Below are 21,573 nucleotides of genomic sequence, written 5' to 3'. Positions count from 1 at the left end.
CAGAGCTGTGATGCGATTCGTGTTTCTGACCTGTTGGAATCAGCCAAGGTGATGGCGATCAGAGGAGGCATGCTCAGAGCCAGCGTGGCAGGTCGAGATATTTGCTCAGACTCCTTCCAGAAAAACTGCTCGGCTTGCCGGAAGGCCAGAGGAGGTAGCTGCAGGGTTCTGCTGGATCGCCTGCGTACCTGAAAGCGCTCTGGGTCTTGATTATCCTCGGCTTCTGAGGATTCCATGGAATTATTGCATACCTGGTACAAAAAGCACACGCACACACACACACACACACATATTGGCATTGCTTTACGTTTCATATAATACATGAGGAGCAGATCTCTAAGCTTAATTTGCTTTATGCAGGAATGACACCAGAGCTATTTTTACCCCTTCTACCACCGCATGAAAGGTTCAAACTAGGTCGAATTAAATCAAACAGGGGATTAGTTGCTTCGGTAAAAACCTGTTTCTCAGCATCTTTTCATGGCCGAGAACCCATAGAATTTGTTTTGCTTCACTGAAAAGCAACAATCTCAAGGGATCCAATGCTACAAGCCAATGCTGACATACGTCTGATATTGGCTATTTCATTATGCATAGAGCACTTATAACTGCAGATACTCCACATCAAATCTAGCTCGTACCACTTTACAAACAGAAGCTCAGGTGGCAGAAAAGAAGTAGGACAGTGCTGCGCGCTGATATGCAATTTTATTCAGCTTCTCAAGTGCATGACTGCCACATAATTTGAGGATTTAGTAGGCCTACATTGCGTTTACTTTTTCTAGATCATGTGCCATGAGGGACACTGATGTTTGTGCAGTAGATTTCTCAGACTGGCTCCCACAGGGCCGGTTTAATGTTGCAGAGAGACGAGGTGAGGCTGCTCGAGAGCAGGTTAACCAATTCGCTGTGCTGAACATCTGAAAATTTCATCTCGTTATGGTACAGTCAAATAGAAAAACTAATAGCACGTGTGAAGTCCAGAGCGTACAAGTTTTCAGAGTCGACAGGCTTTCCTGTCCTAATCGAGCGTTTAGGCTTTGTGCCTTGTCTAATTGCGTGTTTCATCAATCATTATGCACAAAATTTACCAAAAAAAAAAAAAAAAAGTCAGTTACTTTGCAATGGTATCATCTTGCTTTCCATTTTGCAAAGAGTCACTAATGCACAATTCATTATTTATATGATGAGATTTAGTCATGCTTTGAAAGCTTAGGGACATAATGCACTGAGGGGGTCATTTGTAGTCTGCGCACACGATCACACCCAGGGAACATAAAATGTGGTCATGTGACCACACTGAAGGAAAAAAATGAAAGGGATGGAAGCACAGTCAGCTGGTAGTGGTGTCATACTGTATAATACGTAGATAGTACAAGATTCAGTGTTTGATTAGGGAAAAGTGAGGCAAGTTTAAATAATTGAAATCTTTTTTCCACCACAAGCGTAATGACTGAGAATTTCAGTGGTGCTTTGACAAAGCTTGAGTACACCATGTTTTCCTCATTAATTCCAGTTAATGATCAGAAATCCCCCAGCAACATTCATAACATCAGCAGACGTTGCGTGAACCTCATACGATGATTCTGTTGATAACTGTAATGAATCCTTGACTACTGTAGCATCACGGCACGACTTCATCTCCGCACGTGTTCTGTTTATGTTCCACCTTGTTCTTTGTTTATTTGCTTTGCCATGTGTCTTTTGTTTTGATTTGTGTACTGTCTCCGACCCCGTCATGACATTTTCGGTGTCCTTATTAAACGCACCTGTTTTCAGTACCGCTGTTGTTTTTGTTCAAATTTAAACCTGTGTGTGTGTGTGTGTGTGTGTGTGTGTGTGTGTGTGCGTGTGTGTGTCATAGTCTTTGTGAAATGTAACGTTCCCGTGTCCACGACGTCGTCGAACCTACCGTTTATCAGATTTTTGTGCCATTTCCTGCCTTTGGTTTGTATTGTAGTAGCTTAGCCATAGTTTTGCCTTTGCTAATAAAGAAGAACCTCCTGCATTTGTGACCTGCATCTGTTACTGTATACAGATCCATACGTGGCAGTACCACTATTCTGGATAGACACTCAGTAGGCACTAACTACTGTAGGCAGACATCTCAGACGAGACACGCAGGTCTAGTCCTCTAGCCTTGAATACAGTCTGTAGAAAACACTGTCTGTCAGAACACTGTCACTAGAACACTGCTCATGGCTGAGCTGAAGTGAGCTGAAGTGCTTGTACTTTCTACCTTCTGCCTTAGTCTGTTATTTTTAGATAGAATATTATAGATGGCAATAATGCTGCACGGTGTATACACAGTGACCTTACAGGAGTGAAAGAACTTGATGGTAAATATAACACTTGGTAAAATAGTTTCATACATCACATAGTTGCACTCTTCAGATTGTGATATATGTACCATCAGTCAGTCAATTAGTTGCTATCGGGACACACATATGACATAGATACAACCTAATAATAAAAAATGGCTTGTTTTTTTTTGTTATTTAAGACAAAAAAGACAGCGTGATGTTATCACCATTCTAATGTTGGCTGCTTTAAAGTTATATTTAGATGAAATATGAAATAGAGTTGCTACTGCAGAAATGAAAACAAAATGAAAACAACATTTTTTGGATCAGAAAACATATCTGCTACCTAAATTTTTAGCTACGCAACTTGTCATACATTTCCATTAAGCATTTGGTATGTCATCTTTTGTACTTCTTTTTTTGGAGCTGCTTTATTTATTGTCTATGGTTAAAGACCATTTCATAGAACTGCCTAATAAAGATAATCACAGAAAGATCAACAAAATACACTGGAATAATAACAAAAATAATTGTAGTATATATATATATATATATATATATATATATATATATATATATATATATATATATATATATATATATACACACACTCACGGCCACTTTATTAGGTACACCTGCCCAACTGCTCATTAACGCAAATTTCTAACCAGCCAATCACATGGCACCAACTCAATGCATTTAGGCATGTAGACATGGTCAAGACGATCTGCTGCAGTTCAAACCGAGCGTCAGAATGGGGAAGAAAGGTGATTTAAGTGGCTTTGAACGTGGCATAGTTGTTGGTGCCAGACGGGCTGGTCTGAGTATTTCAGAAACCGCTGATCTACTGGGATTTTCACTCACTACCATCTCTAGGCTTTACAGAGAATGGTCCGAAAAAGAGAAAATATCCAGTGAGCGGCAGTTCTGTGGGCGCAAATGCCTTGTTGATGCCAGAGGTCAGAGGAGAATGGCCAGACTGGTTCAAGCTGATAGAAAGGCAACAGTAACATGCAGAAGAGCATCTCTGAACACACAACACGTCGAACCTTGAGGCGGATGGGCTACAGCAGCAGAAGACCACACCGGTACTAGTAAGGTGTACCTAATAAAGTGGCCAGTGAGTGTGTATATATATATATATATATATATATATATATATATATATATATATATATATATATATACAATGTAATTGTATACATGCTCTGAATGTAAAATTCAAATTTATTTGTATAGCGCTTTTTACAATTGACATCTCAAAGCAGCTTTACAGAACATAAACATAGAAGCAAAGGTTATTATATAGAATGATATAAAGATTAATATAATACAAACTTCAAGATTCATATTAGATTTCCTTGCCACTGCCGCCTGAGTCACCTTAGACTTGATCATTGGGGATAAATACAAACACATTTAATACATAATGTATAATATATATATATATATATAATATATAAATGAGTTTGTATTTTTGATTATATATATATATGTATATATATATATATATATATATATATATATATATATATATATATATCATCATCAAAAATCATTTACTTGCTTCTTAACCATTTAGTCTTTGTGAATCCTGCAGTCTACAGTTATACAGTAAAGCTGTATGAAACTGTGCCTCATGTTCTGTCAGTAGACCCAGTTTGTTTTACATAAGCAGGCTTTGCCTTGAACTTGCACCAAATTATAAGAGAACAGTAAAAAAAAAAACATACAATAACTTTGATAATGGTGGGCTGTGATTTGAAAGACTGTAACCAAATAATTATAATAACAATAATAATAAATGACACACCCCTGGCAAGGCTCCACACATCCTTGGGGGTTCCTGGAACCTATTTCGAGAACCACGGCACTAGACCACATTGATTTTTTAATAAGAAATGTTTCCTGAGGCTTCTTTCAAATGGATGTATTACTGCAGCTCACAATGTGGACTATATGACCAAAAGTATGTGGACGTCCCTTTGTAGAGTTCATATTGGACCATGGTGCTGCATGCAAATCTGTGGATTTGCGCAATTCAGCCACATGAATAATGATGTGATGCAGTGATGTCATGCAAGGAGGCCTGGCTCGTTGTCATCGTTCCAGTTCATCCCAGTGGGGTTGAAGTCAGGGCTCTGTGCAGCATGCTACAGTATGCAAATCAATTCTAGAGCAAAAGCGTCCGATCTTATCCGCAAAGGTAAGTTTGTGGGTGCAGATTTTATCCCAATCGTGCAGAAGTCACACCTGATTTCATCTGTTTAATCAGAAGCCCGACTTTCAATAGATTCAGGTGTGACTGGCAGGATTGGAATAAGAACCAAGAATGAAATCAAAGTTCTGCTTCAAATCAGGTTGTGTTTTAAGAACTACATAAACATGTATGGTCAGGTGTCCACATACGTTTGGCCATATAGCGTATAGGAGAAAAACGATGCTGAGTTTTTCACGCCTCATTTTAGGATTAGGTTCCCATGTTCCCATATTCCCATGTGTGCAAGATATAACAACTATTATGTACAACCTACATGACCGACATGTGATTCTGTTTTCTGATCCATACAGACTGTAAAGACAAGCGGTAGGTTTTGTGGACTGGTATTTCTAGTGCTTTGTTTTTATGCCATTTCCTTCCTCCTCCTCCCCTCCCCCCCACCCCCCATTTCATCCTTTTTAGCTAATGTAAAAAGCATTCATGTCAGAGTTCTTCGAACAAGCCGTTCAACCACAGTATCAGTAAAAACATTCTTACATCTAGCCTTGAAAATAAAAAAAAAATAAATAAACATTTAAATAAGATACCAGTAATGTATACAGCGAACAGAAGGTGCATGTAAATAATTGGTCTCGTCTTTAGCACCGGATCACTCAGATGTTCCACCGGGTCACGCCAAACATGCTGTGTATAAATAAGCACAGCGTTAAATACTAGGTTTCATGTATTTGTCACCTTGCTGATATATTTCCCCATGTATAACTACATTGATGTGTTTAATTCATTATTTAATGTCTAACACATCTTTTATTCACCTAGCAGATGCCTTTTACACAAAAAGTTTCCCCTATAGAAACCTTCGATGTAATAGCAAGACTGAAATTCCATCAACACCAGATAGCTAGGGATGTACAAACACACACAATTAGAGATAGAAGGGTTTCAAGTGCTTTCAGAAAAGCCGGGAGTTTCTTTAAGCTTTGTCGGGAATGAATGAGCCTGAGAGGTTTGCTTTCACCAGGTTGGTGAGCTCATGCTTTAACCTACAATGTTTTATCATGTAAAATTGTCCCTTGCGGTCACTATAAATCTTTTCATCATTTATCACTAGTCTAAAGCTTTTAATCATGTAGTCACAGACATGAGCAAGGGCAAAAAAATAAAAACTTGCTGCAAGACCCCTCTACCATATACTTTTTTAATTCATTCCCTCAATCTCTGTTTACTCAATCTCTCCTTTGACCATTTGTACTTGACAACACTATTCATTAACAAACTCTCTGTGGCTCAATGTTAGAACATAGCTCTGCCGTACCAGGTTCCTTTAACGACAGATGCAGACGAATGCCTTCGCCTCCGATCGATTTAGGAGAAGTTTCCCTGCTACGGAAAGCTGATTTGTGCCTATTATAGATTTGCAAAAGGAAATCAGTTTCTTTTATAAAACACCTTAATATCCACTGTCCAGAAATAGCTCATTTATTAGTCCAAAATCCTATTGTTTTATATATATATATAAAAAAAAATGTTAGAATTGGATAAGAAACATTAAGAAGTCACCTGATAAATGTATTAATGTCCAATTCCTTGTGGTGATAATCTAGATAGAATTATTGTTATGCATGCAATGATGCACATAATTTGGTTTTGAATCATGAAGCATAAACTCACACACACACACATATACACACATATATACACACTCACAGGTGTATGAATAAGTGATAAGACATAATTAAAGAGGAGAATGAAAGTAATGCTGCACCTGCTGCCCTAGTGGTGATTATTGATACTTTAGCTGGGGTCATTCGAACTGGCAGATTCAGCTAAGTCGAATTTATGGGAGCTCTTAAATAGGCTGCGCTTGTCGCCTCCCTCAGATATGTAACGGTGTTATTTCTCCTTAGGGACACAGAAGTATTGGTTTGTTCTTTACACTGCAAGTCAGTGAGAAAATGAGAAATCATTTCCAGAGCAGCTGAAAAGTACGTAAATAAAACATATATATTTATATATGTATGTATGTAATATATACAGTGAGGCTACAGTCTGTATCTGTAGATGTTTAGATGTGGACAAAGTTACATGAAAGCAAAATAAAATGTACAGACAGATATAGTTTTCCATCATTTTATGATTACAAAAAACTATTTTTAATAGTTTGCAAAGATGACACCATGTACACTATATAGCAGTGGTTAAAATTTATTTCTACAGATAAAAACCCAGCGGAAACAGCTGCTTAGTTTGCAGAGCTTCTGTCCGGACTTCAGTGTCCCACATAGCCTTGAGTTCATTGAAAAACAGCAGATAAACTCAGAGTAGGACCTACAAATAGCAGCATAATCCAGTTTACAGTCTAAAACTAACGCTGTCTAAATAGGAATTATGACTGCGCGGTTTAAACAGCTCAGTCATAAAGTGCTAGACCGTGCAAACTCCCAAAGAGCTGGAGGATGTAGCGCATAAACATTGTCTATCCTCTTAAATCCTTAGCACAATAACTATGTGTCAGAAGGTTTATGAAATGGGTTTGGCAGATGGCAAGTTAATGCAACCTTCCAGAATGCACGGTGCTAGTAATGTTTTGTGTAGGAACAATTATCTGGCCACATTTTTCACGGTTTGGTCTAGGCTTCTTAGTGCCAATAAAGGGTAATGTTAATGCTACAGCATAGACAGACATTTTAGACAACTGACTGCTCCTAATCTGTGGCAACATTTCAGGGAAGGCCTTTTCGTGCTCCTGTATAATTGTGCCCCTGTGCTCAAAGCAAGGTCCTTGAAAACGAGGCAACCTTAACTTTACTGAAAACCTTCAAGATGAACTGGAACACTGATCACTTGTCAGGCCTCCTCGCATGATATACGTCCCCGACATCGCTAATGATCATTTTTGACTGGGTTGGCATAAATTCCCAGAGACACTTCGAAATCATGTAGAAAATCTTCCCAGAAAAGGGAAAAAAAAAGGTGACCGGTGATTGTGGGCTTCCAAATTTTTGCCAACAGTTTAAGGAAGGCCACAAATGGGTGTCCACAAACATTACAGTACATCAAAACATTGGAGTCGGAATTCGACATACGGGATGCCAAGTGCAAACTAATCGACGACTAGGCGTTGTAAAAATCATTGCAGCACACCATTCAGGGCTTTCAAAACAAATCACAGTACATCTTTCGAGCTCACCCGTTTGCGGCAACACACTCTCGTGTACGCAAATGAACAGGGCTCAGGTGCGCTGGTGGTTATTAACCCTCCAGATACCAAACACCTCCCTACCAGTGCAGACCCATGCTAAACCACATTTGCCTGCTGGTATATATCCCTACTGGCCAACCCAAGACAAAGAGTTGTCCAGTTTGTAACCGACTCCACAGACAAAAAAGTCAGTCACTACCACCTGCACCCCGGCCTGTGTACCACTGTGAACTTTAAAGACCTAACACACGTTACCAAGTGACCCGTTGTGTTCAAACAGAGGGTGAAAATACAGCTCGTTCTGAAATATTATGGAATCATGAATTCGATGGCTAGACACGTCTTTTTTTTTTTTTTCAGCATCTGCCAGAGAATGGAGACGGTGCCACTGATCCTTTCCACGTCATCCTTTCACAGAGACCACAGCAGACCAAAGGTAAAAGCACATGCAAGTTATTTTATTTATACATTTATTTAGCAATGCAAATCATCTCTGTGGCATTTCGGATGAAGTCACAGGAATTATATGAATTATATATATATATAAATAAATTATATTACAGAAATTATATTAGAACAATTATAAATTATCAAGAATATCTGGAAGACATTTCACATTTTATTCATACGCATAGGAAGCCTGTTCCCATTAATATTTCACATTTTACATTCATTTGACTGTTTGGAACTTAAGGGGCTATCTGTGGTTTTCTGTTTCATTATTTATATATGACTTAGTTATGAGTCATTCATCAAGAGGACACAAGTCTATTTTCCTCCTTCCTGTATGGCTATAGAGGCACCACCAACTGTGATCTAATTTACAAAGGAAGGCTCACAGTTGGAGACTTGAAGCCTACTCCAAATCTAGATACTCCAACCCAATATTCCAAATCTTTAGATTCCACCTTTTTCTCCAACAAATTATCTGAAAGGTGTCCCATGGTTTACACTGAATCAAAAAACGTGAGCTTCCTCTGACAAGAAGCTACACTGGGTCATTGTTGGATCTTCCAGCACAACCGTTTCATCCATACCCACATAGAAACGGTCCAATATACACAAAGGTAATCTTTTTTGCAAGGCAATCACTCTGACCTATACTTGACTGAATAGGTGAGTATAACTGAAGAGGAGAGTCCACAATCTATTATATTGATAAGAGCAGTCAGAATCTAACCTTCCTATGACTCATAGGTTGCACAAAGAACATGCAGGAAAAAAGCAGGCAAACCAATTTAGTTCATTCATTCATTCATCTTCTACCGCTTATCCGAACTACCCCGGGTCACGGGGAGCCTGTGCCTATCTCAGGCGTCATCGGGCATCAAGGCAGGATACACCCTGGACGGAGTGCCAACCCATCGCAGGGCACACACACACTCTCATTCACACACTAGGGACAATTTTCCAGAGATGCCAATCAACCTACCATGCATGTCTTTGGACCGGGGGAGGAAACCGGAGTACCCGGAGGAAACCCCCGAGGCACGGGGAGAACATGCAAACTCCACACACACAAGGTGGAGGCGGGAATCGAACCCCGACCCTGGAGGTGTGAGGCGAACGTGCTAACCACTAAGCCACCGTGCCTCCCACCAATTTAGTTAAAAATGTTTATTTTTTTTTTACTTTTTTTAATAAATGTCAATCAAGTTTCAATAAAAGATTAGATTTCCTTCTCATTTTCAGTGTATTTACTTATTGTTCGGTAACCTAAACTGGTAAAGTGATTACAGCTCATTACTGTGGCTTGTAATGGTTCTAAAAAAAAAAAAATGGACTGCGAATATATCAATATTATTCATTCCCCTGTTTAAGGACTTTTAAACAGGGCCGGGCTATTCTATGCAAGAATCTATCCAGGAAGCAAATATCACTGAGAAGAAAAACCTCCAAGGTAGTGACTACGCTTAAACTGCATGATGTAGTGAAGCTCTGAGCATCAAATATGAAAATCTAACTCTGATGCTGGGCTGGACTTCCCATCTGCACTACTGGAGCCTGATAACAAAAGATCAGCAGCTAGACACTGTATGCAGTGTTATATAGACAGATGGGATGATCAAATAGTGCCCCAAGGCAGTCAAAGCTTCTGATCTTACATAAAGTAGTTTCACTTGACTGTGCAGTTCAGTGACATGAAGCCTGACACGTACTGTATTCTATGCAAGACAAAGCCATCTACACTACGGATGCAGTCAAGAAATGCGCTCAGTAGTAGTCACATGCTGCTAATATACTCTAAATAGTCTAAATCTATCTAGCATGTTAGTAGCTGTAGTTAGACTGGGAATGTTTCCCTGTTAGCCCTCAAAGGCTTCCTTAATAATTTGAAAATGAGACTCAGTATCAGCATAACAACAACCTTGAAATACAAAAATAAAATTTGCCTACAATGAACACCTAAAGGTTCTCACATACTGGTTTGGTCTGAAAACACTAGCTGCATTTACACCAACCACGGCAAGCTTGTACGTTATTCTTAAGATTGTGTTATTTGCTGGCCATCACTATGAACGGTGATGTGCCGTTAGTCAGCAGGTAATGTCTGTTTGAGAGGCGGACGCTACAGCTGAACCCAGAAGAACTGGTGCCACTGCATATTAAAAAAAAAATCTATCACCCTTGATGCTTTTGCAGTTGAGAATGTACCCAGGCCAGCCCTGTGTCCAGTGAGAGTTCTCAAGTACTATATAGGTGTGGTTGCCAGCTGTTTGAGTGCTTTGGGAAGCACCAGAGTAAAAGAAGTAATTGCACAGGCATACCTGAAATGAGGTCAAAAGGCCCTTCTTCCATTAAGTGTCATTTGATGAGCACTACAGCTACCTCCTTTACTAAACTAGTGGTCTCCTGGGCAAAGCTAGTAGTGTCAGTTTCAGCATATACATCTCCCTTCATCTGAATATTGTTTAAAGGCATCTTCGTGTGCTCTTTGGTGTTCGATATTCTGTTGTTGTTGTTTTTTTTATTTGGTTTTCACTAGATCCAAAGGAAACCAACATAAGTCAGTCAAGATGGCGAGAGGATAAATCCAAAGCGGTTAGGACCTCCTGGAGGTTGTTTTGCACAAAGCAAACTGGTTCTTCACACTTAAGATGTACAGTATAATATTTATTTACCCACCTTAACCTTCAGGGTTATTGGGAATCTCCTGGTTAAGGTATGCCACTATGACAACAAACCAATACATCTTAGGACTAACTGGAAAGATTTTTGGAGATGAATACCACATTTATACCACCGGAAGGCGGCAATGTGAACCCTGTAGCATGTGGAGCTCTAAAGTAGACTTCCTGAATTAGCAGACCCCTCAATCCTCGTATGCCCCTTTTCCACCGAGGCAGTTTGAGTGCTGGTTCGGAGCCAGAGCCTAATTTAGAACCAGTTCTGTTCAGTTTCTGTTTCGACACCCAAAGCACCGGCTCTGAACCAGGAAAAGTGGTTCTTAAGTAGCACCAAAACGTTGCTGGTCTAGACTTAAGAACCGCTTGTGTTAGGGGCTGTGGGCGGGGCTACTGTTAGCGCATTTGATAATGTACCTTAAGTATACTAATGTTTAATACTTTTTACTTTAAGCACACATTATAGTAGGTAGCTACATGCTAAGGCTACCTTTTTTCTGTGTTAATGATAAAATAATGTTATGTACTTTCTCGATTACAACCTCCGTTTATACAAAATACATGGAGCTGCATGTACACGTTGGATTCGTGCATTTGGATGCTAATGTAGGTTCACAAAGCCATGAGCAGTAACAATAAAGCAACATCCGCCATTGTTGATGTGTTTGTGTTTGCCGCTGCTGCGATAACGTCGCTGGGACACGTGACACGTATACAGTGACGTCTGACTCGGCTCTGTGACGGCTCTTTAGCCGGTGGAAAGGCAAACCGGTTCTTAGAAGGTTCACCAGAGGAACTAGCTCTGAACCAGCACTCGGTTCTTTTTGGCGGAAAAGGGGCAGTAGAGTGGCATGTCATTATAGGGGCTGGGCGTTGATCTTGTCTATAGGCCATGGTGGTGAAATCCACCAGGCACATTTGTGTTGAAATTGAAATGCATGCCCCGACTCTAAACGTGTGTAGTCATAAAAGCACAGCTTCCAAATGCCTAGAGCATGCTCTACTACAGTGCATGCCCTCTGGTGTGCTGTTATATTTTATAAACCAAAGAGAGGATGCATTCCTTCACTTAATAAACACCCTACAGCAAACACACCGTTCTTTGCCATCTGATACACTGCCAATTTTGCCCAGAGGTACGCCTCCATATGGCCACTCTCAAAAAACTTGGCCAAGTATCAGTAAAGAATCACTGGTGGATGAATGTCACCAGTACATTCACTCCGGAGAACGCTTTACAGCAGTTAGATAGGATTCAAGAGGCTGTGAGTGTGCATAGAAATGACCATTCCATCCACTCATTCTTCAATCACAGGAACATTTCACAGAATTTGATTGCAGATGGTAATGGTTTTCGAAATGAGGTCCAGAAACCCCAAGTGGTCCATAAAACATAGCCAGACCTCTGTGCTGAGATCAATTGTAAATGCTGTGGGACTCACAAACTGTGGTTTGTCTATGGAACATTCAGGAGTAAAAAAATACCATGGCTTCAATGAATAGGCAGAATATTACTGAACAAATCTGAATAATGGACGTATTAATGAATTGTTCCTAAAATAAAGACATACTGAGAAGGTCTGTGTGAGACTGGCTTCAGAAAATTTCAGAAAGTGGGTCACTAGCTGCAAAATCCCACTAGCTGCGAGATCCCTTGGTATATGGGGTATCCTCTATAATTGGAAATTAAATAAAAATAAAATAAAAAAAACTGACACTTCCCAAAAACTGGACCTTTGATGGACCAGAACCACTGATTAGGGAAATCGATAGTAGTACAGTTGCCTAAATCCACCCATGTAATTCTCTGTGATTTATACCAAGCTGCTGAACAATCACAGACAATCTCTCAAATAATACCTGGTTAGTAATAATACATTGTCCTCTGGAGACCAGTTTCCATTAATGGATGATATACTGTGGTAGAAAAATTGTGCATACAAAGTATTGTAAGAAATTACAGAAATTGCAATCAAATTCCACTCCAAGGTACTGTAGACATCTAAAGGAGCTCATTCCTAAAAAGGTTTAAGTATCATAAGGTAATACGTTTAGGACTCTTAAACATATAAAGTTGATTCAATTATAAATATGGGAAGGGCAGCAGGACATTAAGCATCACCACGAACAAAGGTGACTGCGATTACAATTTAAAGTGACCATTTGGTTGATAACTGTAACAATACCAAGCCAAGGTCTGCGTGACCGCGGTGACCGCGATGACCATTTAAAGGACGTTTGAGGACGTGATGGTCCAGCGGTGAAGGCGCTGGGATCCTGATCAGAAGGTTGGGGTTCGAGTCCACAAGCTGCTGAGGCATCAACGTTGGGTCCTTGAGCGAGGTCCTCAACCTCACCTGCTCCAGGGGTGCCGTCCTATGGCTTGACCCTGCGCTCCGACCCCATAACCTGGGATATGCGAAAACCCTGGGGAAGTCGTGGCCTAATGGTTAGGGAGTCTGACTCCTAACCCTAAGTTTGGGGGTTCGAGTCTCGGGCCGGACACGACTGAGGTGCCCTTGACCAAGGCACAAAAATCCACCCAACTGCTGCCTGGGCGCCGCAGCATAAAAATGGCTGCCCACTGCTCCGGGTGTGTGTTCACGGTGTGTGTGTGTTCACTGCTGTGTGTGTGCACTTTGGATGGGTTAAACGCAGAGAACAAATTCTGAGTATGGGTCACCATACTTAGCCGTATGTCACGTCACTTAAAGGGACTATTTGACTGATAACAATTGTAACAATAACAAGACAAGGTATACGTGAACGTGATTAACATTTAAAGACATCTGGCTAAATAACAAGTTGTGACCCAGCCATTTGGGAGACACTCAGTTCTTACGCTCAATACACCACATTCAAAGCAGAACCTCATTTAAACTACAAAGAGGAAAACAGTATAAAATGCTTGAGCAGGATTTGCTCTGGGTTCTTATTGACTCCGAAGAACCCAAAGTACGTCATGTATTTTGTCACTGCTATGCTGGAATAAACTTCTTGTTCTTCGTTAAGATCTTCACCATCATCGTCTTATTTTTACACAACACGTTTTTTTATTTCTTACAGTATTCTTAGTAACTTTGTATGCTTACAAAATTGACTATCATCCTGTAGACTTTATCTTCAGTTAGCATTCGCATACATCTGTTTAAATAGCACACAATCGCGAGATGCTTTCGCCGGCAATTATGTGATTCTAGATCGGATTATATGAATGGGAAAAGCTGACAGACAGATGCAATAAAACTTCCCTTTGATATTACCTACATTATCAAGGCATTCATGCTGCATCTGAAAACATCAGGCTTTGGCCTTTTCATTTAGAGAAACACACCGGAAATGCAGAAAGGCTTTTAACAGAGACGTGAGAGAACACAGCTAATTAGAAAAAAGTAATGGTGAGCTGCTTTAATGCTCGATGCGTTCAACAAAGCAAATGTTAAGCACAAAATGAGTGCGATGAAAACAATCAAGCAAAGCAGACACAACAGCTTCAAGCTCGCTAATGAGTCGTGATTGTTGCTCGTGGACACAAACTTCTGCATTTACAATAAGCAATCTGCAACGTGACCGTCCCCTAATCTTTCAGAAATTACATTTCACATACTTAATTACAAAATCTTTTAATGACAGAATATATTACCATAAACATTGCCCAAACATTGCATTATGTTCCTTAATATTTCCATCCAATGTTCATTTTGGCCCTCTATCATTACTTCCACTAACAGGAGTACAGTATGATTTCTCTGTTTACCGTGTTTGGTATGCAGAGAAAACATGGTGTAACCCCAGTAGAGTACTACAGAAGTCATCATTCTCGTCACATCATCAATAAAATTTCCTTACGGTTTCACTGTCAAGCTCGCTTACACGCTGACTCATTCACATTCGGTTACCAATTTACCCTAATCAGTGGAACGGTGGATCCGGAAGCTATCCTGGGAAACCTAGGAATGAGGCAGGGATAATACATCACTGTGCAATATACATGCTTAGGGAGAATTTATCCTAGCAAATCTACCTACTTGCATATTTTGAGGAGTGGGAGGTAAACGGAGAACCCGGAAGAAACCCATACAGGCACAGGGAGAACATTCTGCAACACACTATAATCAAGCCGTGTTATATTATGGCAAGTCTTTACTGCCGCCTACACCAGACCCTTGTAGAGCATCAAATGTAATATTCATAGTCATGCTCAATTCCAGCATCAGTAGTGTCTGGTTCAGCCTCGGTCAACATGCATGCCCCACAGACAGGCTTTAAACTATCCTTGACAGCCGCCATCAAAATGGCAAAATGGATTTTATCAAGAATTTAAAGGAGGATTTGACTTTCCTCAAATGCTCTGTGGCATGCACTCTAGCTAATATGATGGATCAAGAGCAGGACTGCAACCTTTTATGCCAGTAAACACTGATGAAAGTAAAAACCTACTATACAGGCTTAGTGTACATGCCTTGTACAGTATACCATTAATTAGAAGCTTCTGAAACCATGGAAGTTTTCTTGTTGTGCCCAGTATGAGCACTGTGGTACTACTCGAGCCATCCGATCCACAGGCCAACGGTTCCTCTGTCCCAGAGGAAAGATGTAAGGGTTCCAATGTATAAACAGAGACTGGACTACAGGGCAGTGAGCAACAACACCATGGTATGCCATACTGTAGGTAGGCTGCTGCTACTTGTTCATCACCATGCACGTTCTTCAGTTCTCCCGGGTTTAATGGTTCCATCCCATGTGGAGTCTCCAAACACCCTTCCAGTAAATGTGTTGAGTGTAGCGGACATGTAGCGGACATCGCAGAACAAGATTCTCAAAACCCCTTAAGTAAGTTAACCCCAAGTTAAGAGGAGCTAAATAAAGCACTTAAATAAAGCTTTTTTTTTTTACGTGTGTTTAAGTGTTTTTTTTAATTTTACTCCTTAGAGTCAGTACCTACATATAATGTAAACAATAATAATTTAGAGGTCCTTTAATGCTGCCCTGCGATGGGTTGGCACTCCGTCCAGGGTGTATCCTGCCTTGATGCCCGATGACGCCTGAGATAGGCACAGGCTCCCCATGACCTGAGGTACTTCGGATAAGCGGTAGAAGATGAATGAATGAATGAATGAAGGTCCTTTAATGCCACATGATAAATGGAAATCATTGTAAAACTTAATGAAGCTTAAGGAAGATTATACTCAAATCTTCTCTGAGTATCATCATTATCATTTAAATTCAATCATTATCATTAGCAAGAAACAATTCCTTGCATTTCTACAGCATTCCTAACCATATCCAGGACACATTTGACTTTTCTGTATCATTTGTCACATAAGAGAGAGTTTGATGGGGAAGGAAAAAATAAAAAAATTTAAAAAAAAACACTGCCATGGGGGGCACGGTGGCTTAGTGGTTAGCACGTTCGCCTCACACCTCCAGGGTTGGGGGTTCGATTCCCGCCTCCGCCTTGTGTGTATGGAGTTTGCATGTTCTCCCCGTGCCTCGGGGGTTTCCTCGGGGTACTCCGGTTTCCTCCCCCGGTCCAAAGACATGCATTGTAGGTTGATTGGCATCTCTGGAAAATTGTCCGTAGTGTGTGAGTGTGTGAGTGTGTGAGTGAATGAGAGTGTGTGTGTGCCCTGCGATGGGTTGGCACTCCATCCAGGGTGTATCCTGCCTTGATGCCCAATGACACCTGAGATAGGCACAGGGTCCCCGTGACCCGAGGTACTTCGGATGAGCGGTAGAAAATGAGTGAGTGAGTGAACACTGCCATATCATCAGATATAATCCAAGGCCAGTAGGCAAAAGTGTCAGCACTGTGGAGCTGCCTATTATAAAATCCTTTATGCTCAGAATGTCTAATGCTTGCCACTGGTGTTCTTGACACTTAACAGATTTCCATGACAGTACAGACACAAATTATGGTAAGCAAATGGTCAAATTTGATCCTTTATTTTTTTTACACTCAAGTATAATTGCATGTCACCAGTAAATATATAGTTAAATAGTTTTCTGCAATTCCTAGACTAAATCAAATAGACCATCCCTGATGTCCCTGTACAGTGACTCAAGTAATACACTTTTCAGGTAAAAGAAACAAATATGTGCCTATTGGTAACACATTTTTCTAATTATCAGTGGTACCTTTGATTTTGTAGTTGGGATTCAAGAGTCTGTGTATGTACAGTATGTGTGTGTATGTGCACAGAGATACACTGTTGTGGATTAGGGTTAAATTAGACAGTATTGGCTTATCTATTCTTATTCTTTTGCTGTTGTTTCTCTGGCAATTATTCATTCATTCATCTTCTACCGCTTATCCGAACTACCTCGGGTCATGGGGAGCCTGTGCCTATCTCAGGCGTCGTTGGGCATCAAGACAGGATACACCCTGGACGGAGTGCCAACCCATCGCAGGGCACACACACACTCTCATTCACTCACGCAATCACACACTAGGGACACTTTTCCAGAGATGCCAATCAACCTACCATGCATGTCTTTGTACCGGGGGAGGAAACCGGAGTACCTGGAGGAAACCCCCGAGGCACGGGGAGAACATGCAAACTCCACACACACAAGGCGGAGGCGGGAATCGAACCCCCAACCCCGGAGGTATGAGGTGAACGTGCTAACCACTAAGCCACCGTGCCCCCCCTCTGGCAATTATTAATCTGATTAATTTTACTGATCCTAGAATTAACAAGAAACTTAAGAAACTTGTCTTTCTTAAACACAGTCAGTCTTTGTCCAAAGCTTTTTTGTCATTGATCTACAGGATTGTGTATTTGTATCTTGAACATTATGTCATCAGTTAAAAAAAAACTGTTTTATGAAAATCCCATGCAATAAGACGGTGTGTGCCGTAAAGCTATTCTGACCTATGAGTATTTGTATATTTCTACAATATGATTTTTGGCGTTACTGTTTGCATTACACCGTGATATTATTTCCCCCACAAAAAAACCTCACAATCTGTTAAATACAGTTTCTTTCCAGACAGTCACTGGAGAGGAAAATATCAGACTCAGTTATTAAGAACTATTTAGTGAGAAAGCAAGTTACTATCCATCCGTCCATCCAGCCATTCTCTAAGCTGCTTGTTCTACAGGGAACCTGGACTCTATCACAGGAGACATGAGACACAAAGCAGGGCACACCCTTGACAGCATGCCAGTCTATCGCAGGGCACAATCGTACACATACACTCATACTACAACGCAGGGGTTTGGAGGAAACCAGAGAAACCGTAGGAAACCACTGAGGCACATGGAGAACATGCTCCACACTGATCCTTTTCCTAGCAATGAGATGTAATATAGTATATAGTTCAATTCTGTATTAACTGTACCTGTGGTCAGATATGATGACGTACTGTAAAGGCTTGTATGTTTTTCAACAACCTGCTCTTGACAACAGAGGTGATCTGAGGCCCAGTTGAAAAAAAAAAAGACCTTTCATACCTTGAAATGAAGTTAAACATATTGCCACAGTAATCCTGGGACATTTGATTGGCGTTGTTGTTTTCATCATCATGCTTTTGATATCTTAAAGACACTCATTGAGAATTTGACTGAGCACAAATCATCAGGTGTCAAAGGAAGCCAAAAGAAGAGAACCAGGCTTGGTATTGATCTTTGGGAACGACCACAGCCAATGGCTGCAATCAGAAGTAGAAAAGAAGCTGGAAACATTAATAGACTACTACTTAAGGGTATGCATGTGCTGTAGGCACTCAATAAAGATCTTGTGATTCACGGTGTTAAAAGCAGCACTGAGATCTAACACGATTAGATAACAGTTACCAGACAACAGTGAGCAACAGATCATTTGTCACCTTAAACAGAACAGGCTCTGTACAATGATGAGGTTATAAATCAGACGGGAAAAAAAATTCAACAACATTTCTTCCAGCAATAGATTCGTTTTACCTATAAAACATTAACAAAAGCCCTTACAAGTTTGAAAGGAAAGTTATGTTAAAAACCTGAGGGACTGAGTGCAAAACGAATTGTATTATAAAGCCCTCTAGTTCTGTGATGCTTTATTGTGGTATTAGTTTTATTTCAGTGCCCTGATCCCTTACACATACTGTATATCTTTAGAACAAATGGATCTGAAATTCACTCACTGTCTCTTGTCTGTCCTCCATACCACAGTCACTACTTTTCATCATAAGCACACTTCCAGGTTGTAATGACTTAAATGATTACAGCACTGAAAGAGAAAGGAAAGAAAAAACACCATGTCAAAAAGAGCGGACCTGTGAAGAAGTGACAGTTCGATGACGGTATTCATTTAGAAAATCGGTGCAAAGCTTAAGTATAAACAAGATTATACTCAGGCCTTCTCTGGGTAAGCTCTAAAAGCTGTATACACATATACTATATACTGTATAATGAGCACTCATTTTATATTATATTTATATATAGGACATAGCAACTTTCTAAATCATTTGTGACATGAAAGAACCAAACGGGGGGGGGATAAATAAATAAATAAATAAATAAATAAATAAACCCACTGTCATGTCATAAAATAGAATTCATGTCCCGTAGACAAAGGAGTCAGAACTGTGGAGCTGCCTATTCTCAGATCCTTAACAATTTCTAATGCTATCATCTGGTGTTCTTGACACCTGACAGAGTGATAAATGACAGCACACACACACACACACCCACACACACACACACACACACGCACACGCACACGCACGGATTATGATATGCAACAAGCTGTAAGATGTGTCTCATAAAATTCCTGCTCCTTCCCATCAGCATGCCTGTGACAAATAGACTGTATAGATGCGTTTTCACACAGGCTTCGATATGTCGATACGTTTAAAATATATGATATCGGCTAAATCTATAGATAACCCTATTTTTCACCCTGTTTGCGAACAATTGATACCGGTGTCAACATAGAGGATTTTGATTAAAAAAAAACAACACCAGATATTAACATGTCACTTTTACACTCTTACTGCTGGCTCAGTGGTGCATCCACTTCAACACCAGACTAACATGCTTAAGGCTGGGGGAAAATAAATAAATAAATTATATGTGTGTGTGTGTGTGTGTATATATATATATATATATATATATATATATATATATATATATATATATATAGATATACACACACACACACACACACACACACATATCAACATGATATTTTTCCTAATGTGTTGACATGGAAAATCTTCTTCTATAGAAGCCTCTTCAAAGAACAGATTCAATTGGCAAGGAAAAAAAAAAAAAAAAAGCTGGAAGTTAATGTAATAATGTAGAATGTTTCTTCAGGCTGATATATTAAGATAAATGAAAGGGAGCTGAAATTACAGAAGGCACACAGCTGCTTGTCATACTACAATGTCAAAATGCAACATCAGCTTCCTGACATCATCATACATCACTTAGGCATCGTGACCCTGTCCTTGTAAAGTCTGTAATAAATGTCTCATGCTGCTGTCCTACAAGAAAAGGAGTCAGTGAGGAAGATACAATAGCAAATAAATATAACATTGGAGTGTAACGTGTCCCAATCAGCAACAGCTGATGTAAAATCTTCATAGGTAAAATAGATGACCCGGGGGGGGGCACTTGGCATTTCTATTTCTATTTCTATTTACTATTCTGGGAGAAAATGCATAAAAATAAGCAGGAAAAGCAAGTTTTTTTTTGGTTTTGAATGCCACTCAAGCTCAGTACATACTAACATCAAGTTAAATTCTTTTTCAGATTCACATATTGTCATTGTGTGTTTAAATGAAAGGACCTGTAATATTTGAAACTGTCACTGATTACCAGCTTGTAATGTGTAGTGAATGCTAATTCAATTCGATTCCTTGGCCAGTCCAAAGCAATGCTGTATAAACATGTCTAAATTGTGAGTGTGTGTGTGATTGTGCCCTGTATAGGTTGTAACCCCCCTCTCCAGAGGGTCTCCTACCTTGCACACTGAGCCCCCTGGAATAGGCTTCAGACTCCCCGTGACCCTGTGTAGGATAAGCGATGTCTACGGAAAATTAATGGATGGAGGAAAGGCCTTTAAAGCTATTCAAGTCATTCAAAAAATGTTATTGATTTTGTTCCTGGCTGCAATTGATTTGATATTGAATCATACTGACAAAGAATAATCCCACAGAAAGTATTACCATGTGAAGCCTGGTGAATGAATTGGTGTTCTTCTGTCTATTAGATTTATCATCAGCATATCCCTCTTTTGAAGCACACTATATAACCTTATATACTTAGATCTTTCACAAAGATGCTGCTATAGGCTTCAGTTACTGTTCCTACTGAAATACAGCCAGATGTTCCTTCCATCGGTGAACCCTTTTTAAAAAAACCTCTCAAATCTTTTACCAGCTGGATCCATAAAGTCGACCGGTCAGCATGTCAACAGAAATGGAACGGAGATGATTGCGCTTTAGTTTTAATCTTAGTCCGAGTGTGCGTTATGAAATCTTGAGTGCTGCACCTGTCTGGGAACAATTAACTTTCCACCTGCATATTACTGAACCAGGATTTTTGTATTTAAGGTATTTTGTATGGCTCTCTAGTTTGTTTTTCACTTGAATACTGTTGTTCTGGAGAAACATCCAAACCCTCATCTCATCATCACCATGATTGCTATTTGCTGTATGAAATCTTCCCAACCAATTGTTCTGACACCAAGTACAAACTGCATATGAACATTTTTGAAGCATTTCTGTATCTTTTT

General features: G+C 40.0%; 1 protein-coding gene across 2 annotated transcripts in view; it reads right to left on the bottom strand.

The window, feature by feature from the left end:
• Positions 1-21,573, bottom strand: part of LOC132863255 (cAMP-specific 3',5'-cyclic phosphodiesterase 4D-like) — a 156,482-nt gene that overhangs the window by 131,485 nt on the left and 3,424 nt on the right. For both annotated transcript variants that reach the window (XM_060895972.1, XM_060895970.1), the window contains exons 2-3: positions 18,977-19,062; positions 31-251 (exon numbers count right to left, since the gene is read on the bottom strand). In XM_060895972.1, the coding sequence (XP_060751955.1) occupies positions 31-251; positions 18,977-19,021 (266 nt within the window). In that variant the 5' untranslated portion in view covers positions 19,022-19,062. The remainder of the gene's footprint in view (positions 1-30; positions 252-18,976; positions 19,063-21,573) is intronic.

The sequence above is a fragment of the Tachysurus vachellii genome, chromosome 20 (genome assembly GCF_030014155.1).
Source record: "Tachysurus vachellii isolate PV-2020 chromosome 20, HZAU_Pvac_v1, whole genome shotgun sequence".
In the NCBI taxonomy this organism is placed as follows: Eukaryota; Metazoa; Chordata; class Actinopteri; order Siluriformes; family Bagridae; genus Tachysurus; species Tachysurus vachellii.
The sequence above is the reverse complement of the archived record's forward strand: the minus strand, read 5'-3'. Positions and strand labels throughout refer to the sequence as shown.